General features: G+C 48.3%; 1 protein-coding gene across 1 annotated transcript in view; it reads right to left on the minus strand.

The window, feature by feature from the left end:
- Positions 1-3,950, minus strand: part of DGKD (diacylglycerol kinase, delta 130kDa) — a 35,619-nt gene extending 31,669 nt beyond the window's left edge. The window contains exons 1-2 of the mRNA XM_010195129.1: positions 3,846-3,950; positions 3,122-3,202 (exon numbers count right to left, since the gene is read on the minus strand). Coding sequence (XP_010193431.1) covers positions 3,122-3,202; positions 3,846-3,938 — 174 coding nt within the window. The 5' untranslated portion in view covers positions 3,939-3,950. The remainder of the gene's footprint in view (positions 1-3,121; positions 3,203-3,845) is intronic.
- Positions 3,951-18,546: the final 14,596 nt, after the last annotated feature.

The following is an 18,546-nucleotide window of genomic DNA, read 5'->3' on the forward strand; positions in this document are numbered from 1 at the left end:
CTTTCCAGTGCGCTCTAATTTCGTCCCGTTTAGAGAAGACGGCTGAAAAGGGAGGGGGAAGAACCATGCCATTCCCAAGCCCCTCTTTCCTAACCTTTCCCTTCTCCGAACCTCCACAAGGCAAACCACGGCTGCGTACCAAGGAGCGGGACGAGGAACCAGGACTCTGCTGTGTAACTACGTCCCCTGTGTCATCGTCTGCTGCCTTTCCCCTAGGTCTCTTGCCCCCGTGCTGAGGAAGCAGGGGAGGAAGCCCAGTGACTGCCCTCAGCGTGCGTTCAAGCCCATCTCTCTTGAAGGGCTGAGGCCACACGGGGCACTTTGGAGAACCTGCAAGTATCAAACCATGGCAATGTCCCCGACCTCCATCAGCCCAAGCTTGCAGTGCAAGTCTGACTGTGTGCAAACAGCTGGTAACAAAAGTTCTCATATCCTTTCTCCTCATAAAGATAAGTCACACGCTCTTTCCTGCAGCTTGTATTTCAAACTGGCACAAGTAACCCCTGATCCGGGTTCCTCTTGTTTCAGCAGTGCCTTACAGGGCTCCTGCACCAGACACCAGCACACTTTGTGTCTGACATGGAGCTTCAGCAGCTCTGCTCACCCCTTCAAAACCAAACTCTTCAGAGAAGACTTCACCTCCTTCTCTGCTAAGAAGGATCTATTTTCACGTTAGAAGCACTAATCCAAAAGATTTACCTTGACACAAAATCACAGCGAAGGCAAAGGCACCTTCACTTCATTGCGAAGCGAACTTGCAGACATCACCACCACCCTCTCCCCATCAGGGAGCACCCTGAGCACTTTTATCTTTTGTTAAAGTTCAAGCACTTTGCCCTGAGTTTTTAGGAAAGGTTAATTACCCCTAAATGAAGAGTCATGCCATTACTCCACAGTGTTAACAAGCCCTGGGACAATACAGAACAAAGATACAGTCTGAAAGAGATCAGCCAGTCACATAAAAATTCATGAGACAGAAACCAGCATCTCTGCTGCTGAGTAAGCTCAGCACCGGGTAACAAGGAGGTAATCACAGAAAACGTAGCACACCTCAGACTTCCACGTGGCCACACAACGACATCCGAGGTGCTGCTCAGAGGCGGCAGCACGCTCTCATTCAGGAGCGCAGCAAGTCCCTGCTCCCCAGTCCACAACCACTGCTGCCTCCGGCCATGCAAGTGCTCTGGAAGAAAGGTGTTACTCTAATCTTCACACTTCCTCTCTCCTGTGACATCGGTCAGGGTGAATCACCAGTTAATAAGCAGTCATTCTTAACGGATGGGTGCAGCATTTGCAGGCACATTTCCCTCTACCCTGATTCTGAAGAAAGTTATCTACGCAAATGCAGACAGGAGAGCACACCTGAACAGTAAGAGCTTACAGCAAACGTACTCCAAAGAACCTGAGCTCCTGATGAGCCGTTATGCTGGCACAGGTGCCACGTCCAGAAAATTCGGACTCCTGCTCTTACCTTTCACGTTCGATCTTCCTCTAAACTAGTGTCCAGAGCAGCCTACTCCCTCAGAAAAAACCTCAACAGGGAGCTCAACATGCGCTTCATAGGACTGGTCTCCTCTGGCCAGCCTCTGGGCTATGCTCCGTTTGCCACAGGCTGTTAGCTGTCTGCTTAAGGAGGAGCCGGGCGAAGTTTCCTCCTGCCGGCAGTGGAGCGCAGAGGCAGGCGCTGACTGCAATAACACGCTGTTTCCTGTCTGCGGCTGAGCCGAGAGGTACTTCCCAAGAGCACGGGGTTTACAAGAGCACAGGAGTTCAAGCTCCACCTCTTCCAGTGAAGAGCCTTGAACTACGGAGGAGGGATGGACAGCATGGCTCCTGGCGCTCAGCAACGTGCTCTGACCGAGCTCCACTGCCACTAAAGCAGCAGAGAGAACTCACACTACACACTGCTCTCTCCACAGGGAGGACCTTTCTCCTATGGGATCTCAAAGCTCTGAGTAAGAAGGGATGGGAAGTGAGTGTTGTAATCCATGTTATGTGAATGAGGGTGAAAGTCCACACCCCCACACCACCGTTTGCCAGCAGTAACTGGAAAACATTTACAAAAACGCCGAGTGAGAACCATCCTGAAACACAAAATATTTACCCAGAAAGATGTGATGCCCTTCCTAGGTGCTCTCCTGCTGATGACAGGTGGTTCTGATTAGTGTTAGAGAACACATACTGTAGACTTTATCCCCCTTTAGCTTTATACAAATCCTGCAGAAGGCAGCAAAGGGTCAATGAACTGATAAGGACTCACGCCATCAGCTGTGCCCATTGCATTGCAGGCAGCAGGCGTAATCCAGCTGGCACCTTCTAGAAAAGAGCAGCTCTTCAGCCAAAACACACCAATCTGAGAAGTAAGAGCTTGTTCACACACACATTTACCAAAATGGGCCTGAGGAGGTGACCGGGAGTCCTTTCTAAGACTCCTGAGGGGATACAGTTGTGGTGGTAAAGTGCTGATCTTGCAGAACACCTGCACCTCAGCAACACAATCCGATTTTCTCCCAGTTACTAAGCCCGCAGAAAACAAAGCAGTGACACCGCCGCGTTTCCAGACTGCAAATATCGATCCCACATTCCACATCTAACAAGTATCCTAAACCAGGTCCACAGTTATTTCTGCGCAACTTCCTTTTGTTCCTCCTTTTGCTTTGCCGCTATATGCAGTGTGCAGATATAAACACATACACAGCCACACAGAAATAGAATCAGAGAAAGAACTTCAGGTATTTTAAGGCCTGAAGGGAAAACTAAATTCCTCTAGCAAGATCTCCAGCATAAACACCAACATCACCCCTAACTCCCTCAGCAGAACTGATTTTTCTGTCCCGCTGTGTAAATGGGGTCTACCAAACCTTCCTACCTTATAGGTAAGAAAATCCCCAGATGCAAAGCTTTAGCGCCACACTAACCCAAGGTATTTCCCATGTGCACGGAGATTAATTACAACTGACGTAAGGAAAAGTAAGTTTTTGGTTTTGTTTTGGTTTGGGTTGGTTGTTTTTTTTAGTGAGACCTGCTGTGAAGATTGTTCTGATGTTTTTAAACTCCGCAAAAGTGAAAGGACGTGTGGGAAAGATGCAAGAAGAATGGAAAGTAATGCAGAAAGTCCTACCGTGAAGCTGTTGTTGACGTTCTTAGTGCTGGATTCTGCCACGCTGGCATCTGTCAGATCCACCTCATCAAAAATAATGGACTGGAAAGGAAAAAGCAAAAACCCCAATGAATTATCAAATCCAATATATAAGCAGCAGACCCAAAGGCACCTGCTTGTATGTCTGTCTAGCACACACCATCACAGCCTTCTGTGATCTGAAGGAAAAGCTCAGCAGCAGTAGCACAAACGCCTCTGAAGCCTGGCTCCACACAGTGGGGCTCACACACGCCCGTCTTCAGCCAGTAAACACAACCACTTCATTTTCATTAACACTTATAGTAAATAATTGTAGGCTTTGTTCTTGTGACTATCAACACACTAAACCACACGCACAGCAGCTCTACTGTTTGACAAATCCTAGCCTTACCTGTCCCCTCCATTTCCTCTTTTGATTCCTGTTTTCTCCCCTCTCTTTCAGTTTCTATTGACTGAGAGCCCATTCCCTACAAAATGCACCAAGGGGGGGGAAATGTGGAAAAATCAGTACCGCAGCTCGATGCTTTAATGAAAACCCATGGATTTCATGTGTGAAGTGAAACACAGGGATCCTCTGGTAGCTACAAAACCCAAATATAGGTGCTGTCAGAGCAGGTGGACCCAGGGCTGCCTTCCCACAGACATCCATCTGCCTCCATAGCTCCACCGCTGATTTTCTCACCCACACGTAATGTCAAGACCTTACCTTAGCAGTTTTTGCATAGTAGAGCGTCCGTCCTCGCAGCTTAAAGTATCGTCTCTTCCAGCGCTGGAAGGAGCTGGTCTGCTTCATCAGCATCCCCTCTTTTATGATCGTCTACAAGACAGGGAGGGCAGAGGGCTGAAGCACACCTTTACTCACAGGCATCTTTTACGCTCTCCCACTATGTATCCATGCAAGAAAAGACTGGAGTTTGAGAGCAATAATCTTAGTGCCCTCTGCTGGAAGTGCTTAACAAAGTCACTCCAACAAGCGAGCGCACTGAACAAGATTCAGCTGTCACGACACATAATCCACACCGGGGTTTTATCCCTGTCTCCAGTGCTGTCACACCACCAGAACAGATCAATAACTTATGACTGAATGAGCACAGTGACAACTCGAGCAGCGCAACGGTTAAACTCACTGAGGTCTGACTTCAGTGGTGGCAACTGTGCCTTTCATTTAATGGGCACGTGAATACAATCACATACACACCACAGTGCATCTGTCCCCGTCTCCAGTCCAGAAATCAGCAGCGTCTACCTGGCACAGAGCGGGCAAGCTGCAGGCCACAGGGTGAGGAGCGAAACCAGAGCGAAGGAGGAGACCTATCCAAGTTCAGCATTTGGTATTCTTCAGCTCGTCTTGGCCCTGCCTCAGCACTCTCTGGCCTGCTGCCATTTCCCAGGGCTGGAGTGCCAAAAGTGTCTACGCACACCGCTCTTTTTTCCCTTTAACTGCTCTATAACTAAACTGACATACCAGCATACACAGTCCCATATGCTCGCTCACATACTGTGCATACATAGGGGTATGTGTTTAATCCGCATGCACTTCATTCTGCTTTGTCAAATACACTGGATTCCTTTGCTAAGGACAGGTTTTGAATACCAACAGGCTACAGGAAAACAGTCTTGAAAACTGCAGCTTAGAAAGACAAAAGGCAGAAAAGTCAGAGCCGAGGGCTCAGCCCCACGTTACCGATCAAAGATGTTGCGCAGGAACTGCAAACGGTGCTTTCACTCCTCGGTACCACAAGAAACCTATCCTGTCCCCAAGAAACAGCCCCCAGGAACCCTCTGCTCGCCGAGAGCCCGACGCGATAAACTCAGTCAAAACACAGGAAACAAATGGTCTGCCAATCTCATAAGACAGGTTATTCTGTATCTTGATGCCAGGAAAATGACACAGCTCTAACATACCAGAGGTCTCAGCGTAACCCAGGGCTGTAACAGAGTCGGGTCACCAACGACTATCAATTAATCAGAAACACAGCGTCACACGTACGCTGCCAGGCTACTACAGAGCACAGAATAAATACCCTTGCTGATCCACAGGGTTTAGAAACCCTTTCCAGGGCACTAAACTTGCTTTTAAAATGCTATATATATTTCTAATGTGGGTCTTTCCTTTTGGAAACAGCTGCAGATTTTAATACTTTCCACACACGCTGGCCCTTGCCAAGCTCAAAATTTCCTCTAAAAGCACTTGGAAAAAAATGCTGACTATAAGAAGAAACATCCGTCTGACAGTACACGCTCCTCTCTCGCTAGAGCCCAGACTGGCCCAAGAGATCCCAGGGCCTGGACCACCGCGGTGATGGCTCTACTCACAGGTCAGCTGGGAAGGAGCAGGCTCCTGCATAACGCCACATCTGAAAGACTGCTGCCGGCCACGGGAACCCATGCTGGGAAAGAGCAAGAGGTGTCCCCCACCTCCTCGAAAAGAAACATCATTTACTTGGAGCTCAGGACCTGGCCAACTGTGAGCCTACCGGACCCAAACCTTTCCCAGTGCTCTGTTTCACAAAGCCACCTGCACACCGGCAGAAATCCCTGGCAGCACTCAGAAAAACATCACCTTAGTGTGCCTGGTTCAACCAGCAGTCTACAAACTCTGCAGCATTTTCAGCAGAATGAAAAGAAACAGTGAAAATGCACATCAGAAACTCTGCTTGTATCAACAAATGGACACATCAGCTCCCCACACCTCTGAGGTGCTTGCTGAAAGACACCTTGGCACCCATTTCCCCAAAGTCCCATGAGGGACATAGCAGCAGAACAGGCTCTAAAGAGCTGTAAGGTATCCGAGAGCGGCTTTAGGGTCCGCAAGGTTAACACACCACAGTGGCATCCAGAAACACGATTTTAAACTAAAGTAGAGCTGGCTCAAAGGATCTGAAACTCAGCCATGATCTCAATCTGAAGCTTCAGTGTAAGAGAAGGTGGAGTTCAAAGACTGACCCAGCAGGACCCCTTGTTGAAATGACCCCAGAGGCGAGGTCAGAGCTGAAGGTGCTCGTCTGGGACCTGGAAAGGTGCAGTCAGGCTCCTGCTCTGCCATGGAGTCTTGATGAGATCTCAATCAAGTGATTTTCATGCTACGTGTCTCAGTCTCCCAGCTGCCAAGTAGAACGAATAGCACTGCCCAACTCTGCAGATATATATCCTACTATTATATATAATATATATCTGACGGCTACTTTACCCTCCAGCACCTGAATACCAAAGAGAAATGTAAAGCAACAGCATCTAAACTTCCACGCTAAAGAAATCACACGTTTCTGAAGGGAAGAAAACAAGAAAGTGGCAAGAGATTTTCCAGATGAGGACAGAAACAAGGAGGGATCTTTTGCATTCCTCGGACAAAACCATATATAATTAAAAAATGAAAGAGAGAAAGTAGCTGTTGAACTCTGCAAAGGCCTGAACCAAACCCAGAGAGGAATTAGAAATGCTGGGGAAGATTCCCAGGACGCAAAGCCCAAAGATACCAAGAGTCAGCCAGGAGTCTGATCAAAAAATAGCAACTCGCAGGAGGAGATTTCCGAGCTCCTACACTCATTCACTGATAGGCTTAAACTGGGGTCAGCCACAGCCCCGCAGTCCCCAGGCTCGCTCAGCAGCTCAAAAACCCTTGCCCAGCCCACCAGAACGGTAATACACAGCAAAACCAACGCCTCTGCTTTCCCTCGGCTCCCACAGCTCCCGCTCGGGCCCCGGGCGCCGCGCATCGGGCGGCTCCCCTCACCTCTGCTGGGCTCACTCACCTCTGCACAAGCCGTGCATTCCTCCATTCCTCTTTTAAACAAAAACTCTCTGTTTGTTTTTTTTTGTTAACCAAAAGGCAACAGCCCCAGAGGTCACCTCGCCCCTCCCTCAGCAGCAGTCTCTGTCACTTGCCAGCCTCTATCTATAGCAAACCCCACAGCTACACGACACATGAAAGGCCAGCGAGCAGCAGAACCTGGCGTGCACGCGTTGCTCGGAGCAAACAAGCTCCGGTTCGGCGCTGCCCATCTCTGCACGAGAGCGGCTGTGCTATTTATAGGCAGCAAAGAGCTTGGTGGGTTTGGGCGGAAAGGGCTGGAGATAAGATCAAGATGACTTTATAAAATGATTCAGACATTGCTGCCTTTCTCCTCCTCTGTTCTAATTTTACAGCCAAGGGACTTGCTACTTGCAGAAGAACGCAGGCTGAACAAATTTAACTGGAGAAAGGACCTGACAGCAAAGTGACATCGGATTAAAGGAGGGAGCTGAGAGGTTATTTTGGCTCGCCAGCTTCTCTGCAGCTTTTCCAACTGCAGATCTACTCTGATCAGATTGCTGGTCATGCAATTCACCAAAACAAACGTGGAGTTAATTGTCCCATTACAAGAAAGAGTTAAATCTATTTTTAGTGCCATACATTGGATGCTATGGGAAAAGCTACTGCCCCGAGACATCGCGAGGTTCGACTGCGAGCATCCTGTCAAGGAGAAATACAAAAACTGTTTGCGATGGACCTATCCCGACTGCTTTGTGTCCAGCTGAGCTTCTCTCCAGCGTGGTGTCCCGTGGCACGGCACTCCACAGGCAGACAACGCTGTGAGAAAAGTGGACTGTCTTCTTGGATCCAGCCTAAAACGACGTGCTGCTGGTTCCACCGCTCACCTCCTTTTATCCCATTGCAAGACAGCGTAAAAAAGGCCACTGAACAAACTGACAATTTAAAGCAACGAAACGCATAGCAGAGGGTCTTCCGCGTCTCTGCAAAGAACACAGTTAGGCAGCTGAGAGGCAGGGCCTAGGAAATTTCTAGCATTTCACTATTTATCTTTGGCCTTGAAGAAAAGCGACTTCCTGCAGAAAAAAATTCGGCTCACAGTGAGCAATACGCAACCCTCCCCTCAACTCTTCCCCTTTTCAAACTCGACATTTAGGAAGAGAAATAATACGTTCTCAGATTTCTCCTGTCTAAACGGGTGCAGGGGTTAGGCCGAATCCCAGACTGACCAAAGAGAGTTTTGCCACTGACCTCGACGGGAATGGTCTCAAACGACTCGGAGGACTTAAATGAAGGACTTCAGACAGGGAGAGCCTGGTGTTTCTGTGCCTCCCCTTCACGCGGTCCCACCTCGTAAGAATTAAGAGCACTCATTCACAAAACCAGCAAGCTGTGGTTGTATTTCTCGCAGCGTTACTGGTGTCTGTGTACCCAGTAACCCACACTAGATCACAGAGCCAGCCTATGCAGATGCGACGCTTTCGATACTGATAATGTGCACGATTCTAGTAAAAAGATAAACCCGAAGAGATTTCAGCTGCTTGCAGAGCGCATCCATTTTTCTGCTGCTCACCACATGAGGCACAGGAGTGGCCAATCCCTTCCTGAAGCTTAAGCCTCTTGCCGCATTTGGAAGCGGGGCCCTTGGTATAACTAACTCCTGATCTGGAAAATAAGATCCATTAGCCAGGCTGAAGGCAACTATGAGCTGCACCCAGCTGTCAGGCTGGCAAGGGTCCTGTGGCGCAGGGAGGCTCCAAAGCGTGCTTGGTACAGACAGAGGAAGAACAACACAACCTGTTTTACCGCTGAGATCACGACATATTCTTAGGGGCAGTTATTCAGTGCAGCAAATCGGAAATGACAATTTTCCTCCACTGGTATTTCTTTCTAATGGAGAAAAAGAACTGGACGCAAGGTAAAAGCCAAATCATTCAAAACTATCTCAACAGCAACCAAGGAATCTCAACTCCCAAAGTCCTCAACATCTGGATGTCTCTGTTTTCCATGTGTTTCCAGAATGCAAAAACTTCGGGGCACAGACTGTTTTTATTTGTACATGCTATAAAACTCCGAGCAGGTCACTGATGCCAAACAACAAATAACAAATAACTGACTAAAGAAAGCACCCGTCGCACACAGAAGGAGAAACCAAAATGAGAAAGCATAAGCTGACAGGCATACATGGGTACAGCAGTTTTAGTGACTGGTTCCACAACAGCTCTTTGTGGTCACAAACACGGAACTAATAATTATTTAGAAATCAAATTAAATACAATAAATCCAACAAAGAAACTGCGGGAATAAATCTAACCAACCCCATAGAATAAGACATGGGAGGTCAAGAGGCTAGGGGTGAACAAGCTAATCCGAGAGCAACATCCTTCCACCAGACAGTGGTCACACCCTGCAAATTAACTCCAGGAAGCTCGGAGGGGGGAAATCGAGATCAGGAAAGCAATTCCAAGTATGGGACACACACAGAGCTATGCAGATCTATAGGGGAGCACAAGGAATTTACGGATTGCAGGGTGCTGTTTGGGAATTCTACGTTAAAGGCAACTGGTTCTTGCAAAACTGAAAAGCGCATTAATATCTCTTCCAAGAGAAAAGGACAAGACATCATCTGAACTCGCTGCAACAAAAGGACTCCAGATGAGGGGAGAAAAGAGAAGGAAATCAGAGGTCAGCCACAGGAGTCAATGTCCAAACAGAAGCCAGGGCTGAGAGTCAACAACCCAGTACCAGAAGCTAAGCCCTCCGCTGATGAAGGGGGTACTGTCTGGCCTTTTAGTGTGCACTGTTTAATACCAGTTTGTTTTAGTAACCTCTGCTTCATAAACCGGGAAGCACCCACGTCAGGTTCCAGCACAGATATCTACATAACCACATGGAGAGCCTGCAAAATCTCCCCTATCAATCATCTTCCCTATGCTCCCTCCTCTCTGCTGCATCAGCTGGACTCTGCACACATAGTGAGAGACCAGGGGTGAGCTGGGCCACAGCTCTTGGTGCAGTCTCTGCAGCTACGAAGCCACACAGAATTCGGAGCAGCATGCAGCAATTCACTGACAGTGCAGCTGAGCTGTCATTGCAACAGGAAATGAAGCTTATTCTCCGGATCAGCAGTGAGAAACAGGAGTTTGGATCAAATAAAATACCAAAACCAAGCTTGAGTTACAGTCTGCCTTGGCACAGATAAACAAATGCTCCAACACCTCATTTGTCATTAGTTAATGTTGCAGGTCTCCGAACAGGCTTCTTTTCAACACCACGTTCAGCTGCTACCACTGTGAACTATCCCCTTCTAAAAGGGACAGGCACTAAACAGACGTGAAGTGAACAAATCAACCAAGAAAAACAAATCTGAAAGCACGCAGCAAGGTTGCTCGTATACAGGAAAGGAAATAAAACACCCCAGTGTCTCATCACACAGCTCCCTGGTAAAACGAGCTCAGTTAGAGAGCTCCAAGCAAAGTACTTGAAACAGCTGAATAATCCGGCCGGCTGCTTACGAGAATGAAAAGCACACCAGTCACTGTGATTCAGGATGAGTTAGGAGCTGGACAACTCCTGCCACGCTTACTGCTCAAGCCCTCCGTATGCTTGCCATAGGCTCCAGGCACCCTTCCCAAACACATTCATCAAGAGGAGGAAACTGAGCACAAAGCTCGAGCCATCCCAGCGAGCCGTAACAAAGCTAGAAGGGCTCAGATCCATCCACAGCAACAATTTAAAACAATTTACCTGAAAGCTTTGGAATGGAATAAAATTTTAAAGGGTACCAATTAAGCGTGAACTTTATACACTTAAGGACACACAAGAAAAACCTGCTGTTACTTTTTTCTACCATCTTAAATCACACATACTCAACCACATCTCTTCCTTAAGGCATTTTCCCCATACACCAGTACATCAGAACACGTTACCTGCTGTGACACCCTCAGCTCTGAGACACGCCTGTCACACTGCTGCGCACCAGCACTGCAGAATTCCCCGTGTTAGCTCGGCAGCGCAGTGCTCTGCTGCTGAAACACAGCAATATAACCACAGCACTGAGCAAGGAACCTGCTAATGCTGCAGCCTGTAACCCCAGAGCTTAAATAACACTCGGAGAGCACCAAGGTATTACCAAAACCCACCGCTGCCTGTCTAAGCCCACGCATCCACTTCGCCAGCAGGCAGAATGAGCCAGGCACTTACCATAGCGGCGCGTCAGGGCCATTTGGTACGAGAGTACCGGGCTGGGAAGGTGCGAGCGGTGCTACCTCAGGAATAGCGAACGTATGGGAAAGCACATCCAGAATACAGCTGCGGATCTCATCCTCGCAATCACAACCACCCCATCCTTCCCATACTGCTACATCTCGTGGAGATCGTGGCCAAGGAGGAAGGCAAAGCCAGCAGCAAGTACTGGCACGAGAACTGCAGGACACGAGAAAGCGAAAGTTATACCTTGAGGAAGACAACTGAATCCTCTGCCCTTGTGTCGAGGAGGCTGAGAGAACCACACAGCTTCCTCCCACTGTGTCTCGATTCCCATCGACTCTGCTACCGTATTCTGCAAGGAGCCTTATTTGGTAGTGACTGGTAGCTGTAGGGCCAAATCCTGAGCCTTTTACTCCAACTGGTATTCCAGTGGGGCTGCACCGTTGAGAGCAGAAAGCAGCTTTTGGCCTTCGGCCACTTAATTAATACTAAAGGTATCTTAGAATTTATTTTTATCTCATCTGTAACAACTGCCGTTATCAGATTTTCCATATTTATGTATTAAACAGCCTATGCTTTTAAGTTTTTTTTTCCTCATCCACTTAACACAGTTTTTAAAGGATACTCCAAAGGTTTTAATTTGTTTTTCCATTTTCCCTGTTTTAATGTCCTGCAAATACCTTTGACCATGCCAAGACATCTTGATCAGCACCAGGAACAACAGGGAAGAACAGTACAGCCCTGGGAACACCGTTTTGTTAACTCTCAGCTGAACAGAAGAGCAGGGGCTGGCGTGAGGTCCCAGAACACGGATTTTTAACAAAACCTCAGCAACAGATCCATGTGTTTGAAAACAGAGCTCTGCCCTGCCTCGGCAGAGAGCAGTTTGGAAAGCAGGCAACGCATCCTCCCTGTTTTTATCGGCCGCACTTGTGTCTTTCAGGGACCTGTGAAGGCGGCTGTCCTGCAGGTCAAGACGCTACCCTAGAGCCTGCCACGCCTGCCCCAGCTCCCAGCTCTCCTGGGCATGCCTGTGGGACTGCATGCACTGGAAACGAGAAGTACATATCCCAGTTCCCTGGATGGGAAACTGAAGAGGTGTGATCCCTCCTTTCGAGCATACAACACGGTGAGAGCAAGGCTCACACACGGTGTGCTCGATGCAAACATCGTCGTCAAGACGGCGTCTCCTTGTTCAGAAAAAGCAAACCACGCCACCAGAACAGGTATCAGATGTCAAACCTTCCCACTTGGCAACGAGACCGTGAGGAAATGAAAAGATTGTCTCTAAGCCCAAATGGAGTAACCACATATTAATCAACTAATTACCTAACTCAGCAGCAGCGACCTTTTCGCCAGGCAAGCCATGTTTATCCTCCCTGGATGAAAGCAGAGCAGCATTCAGGACCTCCCTTGCGTACCCGCGTTCCTGTCCACAGAAGCACCTTCTCTCTTTAAGAGACACTCGCGTAAATTCTCAGTGAAACAAGCAGCAATAACCGCTTAGTGGGGAAAAAGCAGGGAACAAACGGTTTAAACAGAAAGTAAATGCAAAGTCATTTAAATAATGGTTTGTGCACTTGAAGCCTTGCAAAAACACATTCCAAGAGGAAGATGCTTTGCACTTGGGCAGTATTTTGCCCTGAAATTTCTAACGCTGCTGCAGCAGTGTAAACCTTAAGCTTTCAAGGAAAGGGATACAAGAAACTCTCTTTACCTCGCTTCTGCTTCCTCTGACATAGACAGCTGTATCTGCTGTTTAAGAAAGAACCTCACTGGATTTGTAATTGCAGAAGGTAAAGTTACACAGCGTCTTACACAGCGTCTTACACAGTGTCCTGGCCTTTCTGATCGGGTCCATTGGAGACAGACATTTTACAGTTTTCATTTATAATCCAGCTCTCCTCTAAAGTAAAACAGCAATGATTTTTTTGTAGTAACAGGTTTCAGGTAGGGGGAAATACTTTAAACATCTGACTTATTTGTATTTTAGAAGAGGAAAAAAACCCCTTAATATCTGTTTTATTTTCTCTCTGATTTTATCTGAAAGAACAACTACTCGCCTGACAACGCACTTTTTAGCAACGTGGTGCAAGTGAATCCACGTTCTCGAGACAGGCAGAAGCGGAATGGTAGCTCTCCAGTTCCCGGAACCTGAACTATAGTTAGAAGGACCGAGAAAAGCTACGAGCGTGTGGTTTTGTGCTTCGTTTTGTTTTTGTTTTTTTCAAAGGAAGTAACAGCTGCTGCTTTCACACAGCATCCAAACGCTCCAGCAGCCAGGCAGACTCACAGAGCATCAGAGAACTGCTTAGTCTGGAGCACGCAAAACACAACACAGACTGAGTTGAGGGACAGAAACCTTCCTACAGCCACGGACCTTTCCCCCAGTGCTCAGAGAAGGAAGCAGTCTGTGGTGTTGATCCAAGAAAATCCACGTCCTTAAAACCTCTGCTCAAGACGTTCTGCTTCAATTCAATCACAAAAACCTCTTTTTCGCAACAATGCTCTCTCTTTTCCAAGCAAAGAGGTCCTGGTTTTCACCTGGACTGAAGCACGAGCCCCTACAACTTAGCTCCTAAAATGTCCTCTTCTAGAAACCCTCTTAGAAAGCAGCACAGCAAACCCAGACATTCTAGTGTGTTTCAGTGGAAGATGCCACAGGCAGAACGTGAATTAAGCTGTAAATTCCTGAGAATTCCCTCCTGATCCGTTGTATATTTCTTTTACGCTGTCTCCTTACTGAAATCCACTGCTGCTTACACCACTTCTTGCAATGCTTGTATCGAGCTGATAAACTGCTCAGTTTTCTCACTCTAATCTCATCTTAGAAAACCTTAAAACATTTGCCCTCCAGAAGCAAAAAGAACACTTCTTCACCTATAAAAAGGACACTTTATTAGGCAACACAAGAAGAAATAAAGTGAGCTCTCTTCAGCTGCTTACACTGCCTGCCATGTGTGTGAGAACTCGGTTTGGTCTGCTCTGGAAACTGGCACAAAACCAAGGAGAAACACTTTGTTTTCCTCCTGTTTTTTCTCACCTGTAAGCTCCAGGGTGGCTGCTAGACCTCAAAGGTACCGATCAGAAAGAGAATCGCAACCTCCCACAGCGCAAAAGTTCTCTGTGCCACAGGCTGCCACACAGCACAGGCACTGGAGACTCGCTCCTTCGGACACTGAAGTCTGTCCGCTGGCACGTGAAGCTTGGTGCTACTGAGAACTCCGTTTGGTCTGCTCTGGAAACTGGCACAAAATCAAGGAGAAACACTTTGTTTCCTCCTGTTTTTTCTCACCTGTAAGCTCCAGGGTGGCTGCTAGACCTCAAAGGTACCGATCAGAAAGAGAATCGCAACCTCCCACAGCGCAAAAGTTCTCTGTGCCACAGGCTGCCACACAGCACAGGCACTGGAGACTCGCTCCTTCGGACACTGAAGTCTGTCCGCTGGCACGTGAAGCTTGGTGCTACTTCATTTATCCTGCTTTTCATAGCATAAATGAACCCGGCTTATCTCTGCTACTGGAACTAGACAGCTTCCAATATCCCTTCTGGGATAGAAGCCGCTCGCTCTGTTTGCAACTCTGTTGAAATACATACTGCAAACTTCTCGTAAGAAGTTCAAGGCAAAGATAAATGGCTATAAACCCGAAGATATTACAGAGAAAATCTCCCAGAAGTAAACAGAAGTTAGACTGAATTAGTCTAAACAAGAAGTGCTCCTGATGCCGCCCAAGGACGTTGCTGAAATCCTGTCTGGTAAACAAAGCGAGGTCTCGACACAGCAAAGCTGGAAATCGCACCTCAGCGATGAGTGAAACGAGGAGACGGACAATTCGTCTGCTCTCCTGCTCCCCGGCATTTGTAACGCGACGCTGGCAATGACAGGCCGAGGGCAGAGGAAGCGGCGTGTGTTACTGTGGCAGCACCACTTCTGACACTACTGCGTCTCCATCCACACCAGGTGACAACCGAGGTGCTGTCACCACTTCAGCCGACTCCAGCCCAGCCCTCGACACCACTTAGAGGGTGGGAGTGAGGCTCCTGCGCTGCCCCCGCTCACACACATCACCCTTCTCTTCTTCTACTTCATCTCTTTCCTAGTTCCCACCCATTCAAAAAGACTTGCCCAGCAGTTTCTCTGGCTGCACCAACGCCAGCCTGAGACCAGGAGAGGGGCTCAAAGCAGCGTGCTCTGAAGCCTGACACGGATACGAGTCCGACAGGTCCCAAAATGGCTGAGAAAGCACTCCAGGCAGCCTCCACTCCTCTGCCATCTGAGACAACAGCAGTTACAATACCAGCTATACCTGAGCACACCAGGTTCTTTTCTCTCCCTAGAATATTAATCATTAAGAGACTCCCAAACATCCTTAACTTATACCTTCCTCAAAAATTCCTTCTAGCTCAAAAAGTACATTATCACGTAGTACTTCGCTTTCCAAACGCTTTGCTTTTGCTCCTCCTTGCCCTGTATCTTCACAAGGGACAGCTTTTTCAGCTAAACAGATGTCAGCCACTATCTGCCTTCAGATGCTCCATGTCACAAAGTCAAAGCACCCATACATCAAGCAATTAGATTTGCCCCACGTTGTTACCACATCGACCCATTTCAGTCAAAAGCCGTGGGGCAACCTATGGGCCCAGGACCAAGTTTACTGAGGTTCTATGGTCTTGCCAGCAAGCAGCTTTGTTTTACAGCATTTCTTTGGAAAACAGATGACAGGACCAGAGGAAGGAAACGTGTCTTCAAAGTGTTTGTGACTGTGACAAACAAGCACATCCAGAGGAACTCCGTGGCTGCAGCAAACTTTGCACTCAAGCTGTGATAACAGTACGCTTCTGTGGTGATTTAACTGTACTTACAGGCATGGTCTGCAGTGAACTACAGCAAAAGATGTGGTTAGCAGAGATTTATATCCTCAGGGCACAGTGAGGCTGCCTGCATCTCTTACTGTCACTCTGATGGACCTGTCCAACAGCTAATACAGCTTAAGGTAGTCTGCACTCTGTCATTCAGCAGACAAATTCAGAATTAGGCCTGCCTTCGCAGAGGAAGCAAGCTCCTCAAAGCCTCATCAGAGCTGTGATTACTCACAAAGTTGTCTTTGTTCCTTGCCCCGAGGACAAGGAAAAAGTACACACGCAGCAGCATACAGAAAAGATGATGACGACACACGAAGACATCAACAAGCAGCAGAACAAATCAATCCCTGATCGTAACACCTGGGCTTAGTTGGAAAATCTGACACTGTTTAGTTGAAGGTCTTCTGCAGATTAACACGCAGGAGGCTTAATAGCTGCAGACAATATCTGTTTATAATCCTTGTGCTTAGCATGTTTATGTTCGCACAGTACAAGTGGCCGGTTTAGGCTTTTTCCAACCATGCTGACGCAGGAAGTGATGTAAAACAGGGCAAATGATTAAGTAGGGACGCGGGGACACGTCCTGCTATATTCAAACAAAAGTAAAATCCAAGGCACCTTTAACCTCAGTGTCTCTACCAACCTCCTGTGAGAGCGAGCTCCTGCTCCAGCACTGAGAAGTCACTGTCCCAGCTCTTACCACAGACACCACCGTGCAGATACTAAAGTCAGGCTATGGCACCCTTCCTCCCTTCACTTGTGGGATCCCTGCCACAAGTGCTGTTGAGAAGTCAGAGGCACGTCCTGTGTATGGGAAAAGATCTCAAAAGATCTGTTATTCTCACAGATTACCAGATCAGGTCACCTGGTGCTACGGCACGACCGAGATCTGCTTGACACACCAAACATCAACCCATTTAGGGGGCTTCACTGCTTCCTGCTGTGGCAGAAAGACCCATCTCGCTCACACAGCCCAGCCCCTCGGGGCCTTAACTCCAGAAATGAGTGACGGTGTCAGCAGCGCCGGGCAGCTGCAGGAAGCAGCTCTGCCATGCGTAATGAAGTGAGCACGCTCTGTCACGGGGGGTTTCAGACTGGGACCAGCGTAGCAAAACGATCACGGGCAGCAGAATGATATGGCATGTGTGTTTAAAGGCAGTGCAAACTAGTCAGCGTAAAAAAAGATCCCTAAGAACACCTTCAGACACCGCATCACGCTAAGACATTACTCTCCTTCACCATGAACACAAGATAAATAACACTGAGCTAGCAGCATCAGCACCCTCCTGCATCCACACAGCAGCAACTGTGCTTGCCCATGCTTCGTGAACAACAGGAAGGCGATGGTGGATGAATAACCTGGTATTTTTAAGCTGAAACGTATCACACGGCAAGCCAAGAGTTATACAGGACTTCAATAGCCACAAAGAGAAATCATGCAGCTATAGCAAAAATAGTACAGAAGAGGGCAACTCCCTACGGGTGGTTCCTAGCCTAGGGCTGAAGGAAATCTCTGCATCTTCTCTTACAGTAACGATACAAAGGAACCACAGTTGTAGTTGCAGAATGCTGTTACTGCCCCTAAAAATGCCATTTCTGTTCCAGAATGAGCCACAGAAGAGTAAAATCTGGTTGGGCCCAGGGAATCAGGGTGGAAAGGATCATTACTTGACCAGGGAAGCAAAGCAGGGCAGAGAAAGCTGGGAACAAAGACTGACCAGCCATAAGGACACTGTCTGACCAGACAGGAGGCTGGACATCACTGAATGGCTACAGAAAAGAAAAACAGCACAGCACATAGCAGGGAAAATTGGGATGCAATCATCAAAAGGATGGGAAGATGCTGAGAGAGGCACACACCGACTGTAGGGGCTAACAGCAGGGACTGCACCTTTCAGAGCAAAGGGCTCTGAACATGAGGCAATGACTTGTGCGGTGTCCAACAGGGCCACAGGAAGGGGGTTTAGGAAAGTGATAACGGGGGAGGACACAGCATGAGCAGGAGATAGAGCTGTGCAGGGAAGGCACAGGGAGAGAGCAGGCAGCCCCCAGGAACTCCGATATGGGGAAAAAAGAGTAGACAAGGGGAGATGCAGCTTCAGGGAGTGGGGACACACACGATGTCCTTAGAGCTCAGGTAACAGGGGGCAGTGCTGGGGAGGGCAGGAGCTCAAATCTCACTTGTATGACCCAAGAAAATAGTACAGAGAGTGAGGAATGTGAGGTTTGAGACAGGGACCTGCTGAGCCCGGGCACACTGATCACTGTTAGGACAGAGGAGCAGGCCTGAACCTGGGCACTGGAAAGAAGGTGGTTTAAGCTGGGCTGCCGGGGAGGGTGAATTGGGGAGGTTCCTGCAAAGAGGCAATTTGGGGCTGGGACCCGCTGGGTGGTTGGGGGCAATTCCAGGAGTCCCTAGGGGCAATTAGGGGGTCACTGGCAGACCTTGAAGGGCATTTAGGGGGCAGCTATTGACAGACACCTGGGAAAGTTTGTTACGGGCATTTCTAAAGAGCATTTCGAGGTTTACAAGTCCATGAAAAGCTGCTGGGGGTCGTGGGCACGTCCCCGAGGGGCGGTTTGA

Source organism: Mesitornis unicolor, unplaced genomic scaffold, assembly GCF_000695765.1.
Source record: "Mesitornis unicolor isolate BGI_N332 unplaced genomic scaffold, ASM69576v1 scaffold442, whole genome shotgun sequence".
Classification (NCBI taxonomy): Eukaryota; Metazoa; Chordata; class Aves; order Mesitornithiformes; family Mesitornithidae; genus Mesitornis; species Mesitornis unicolor.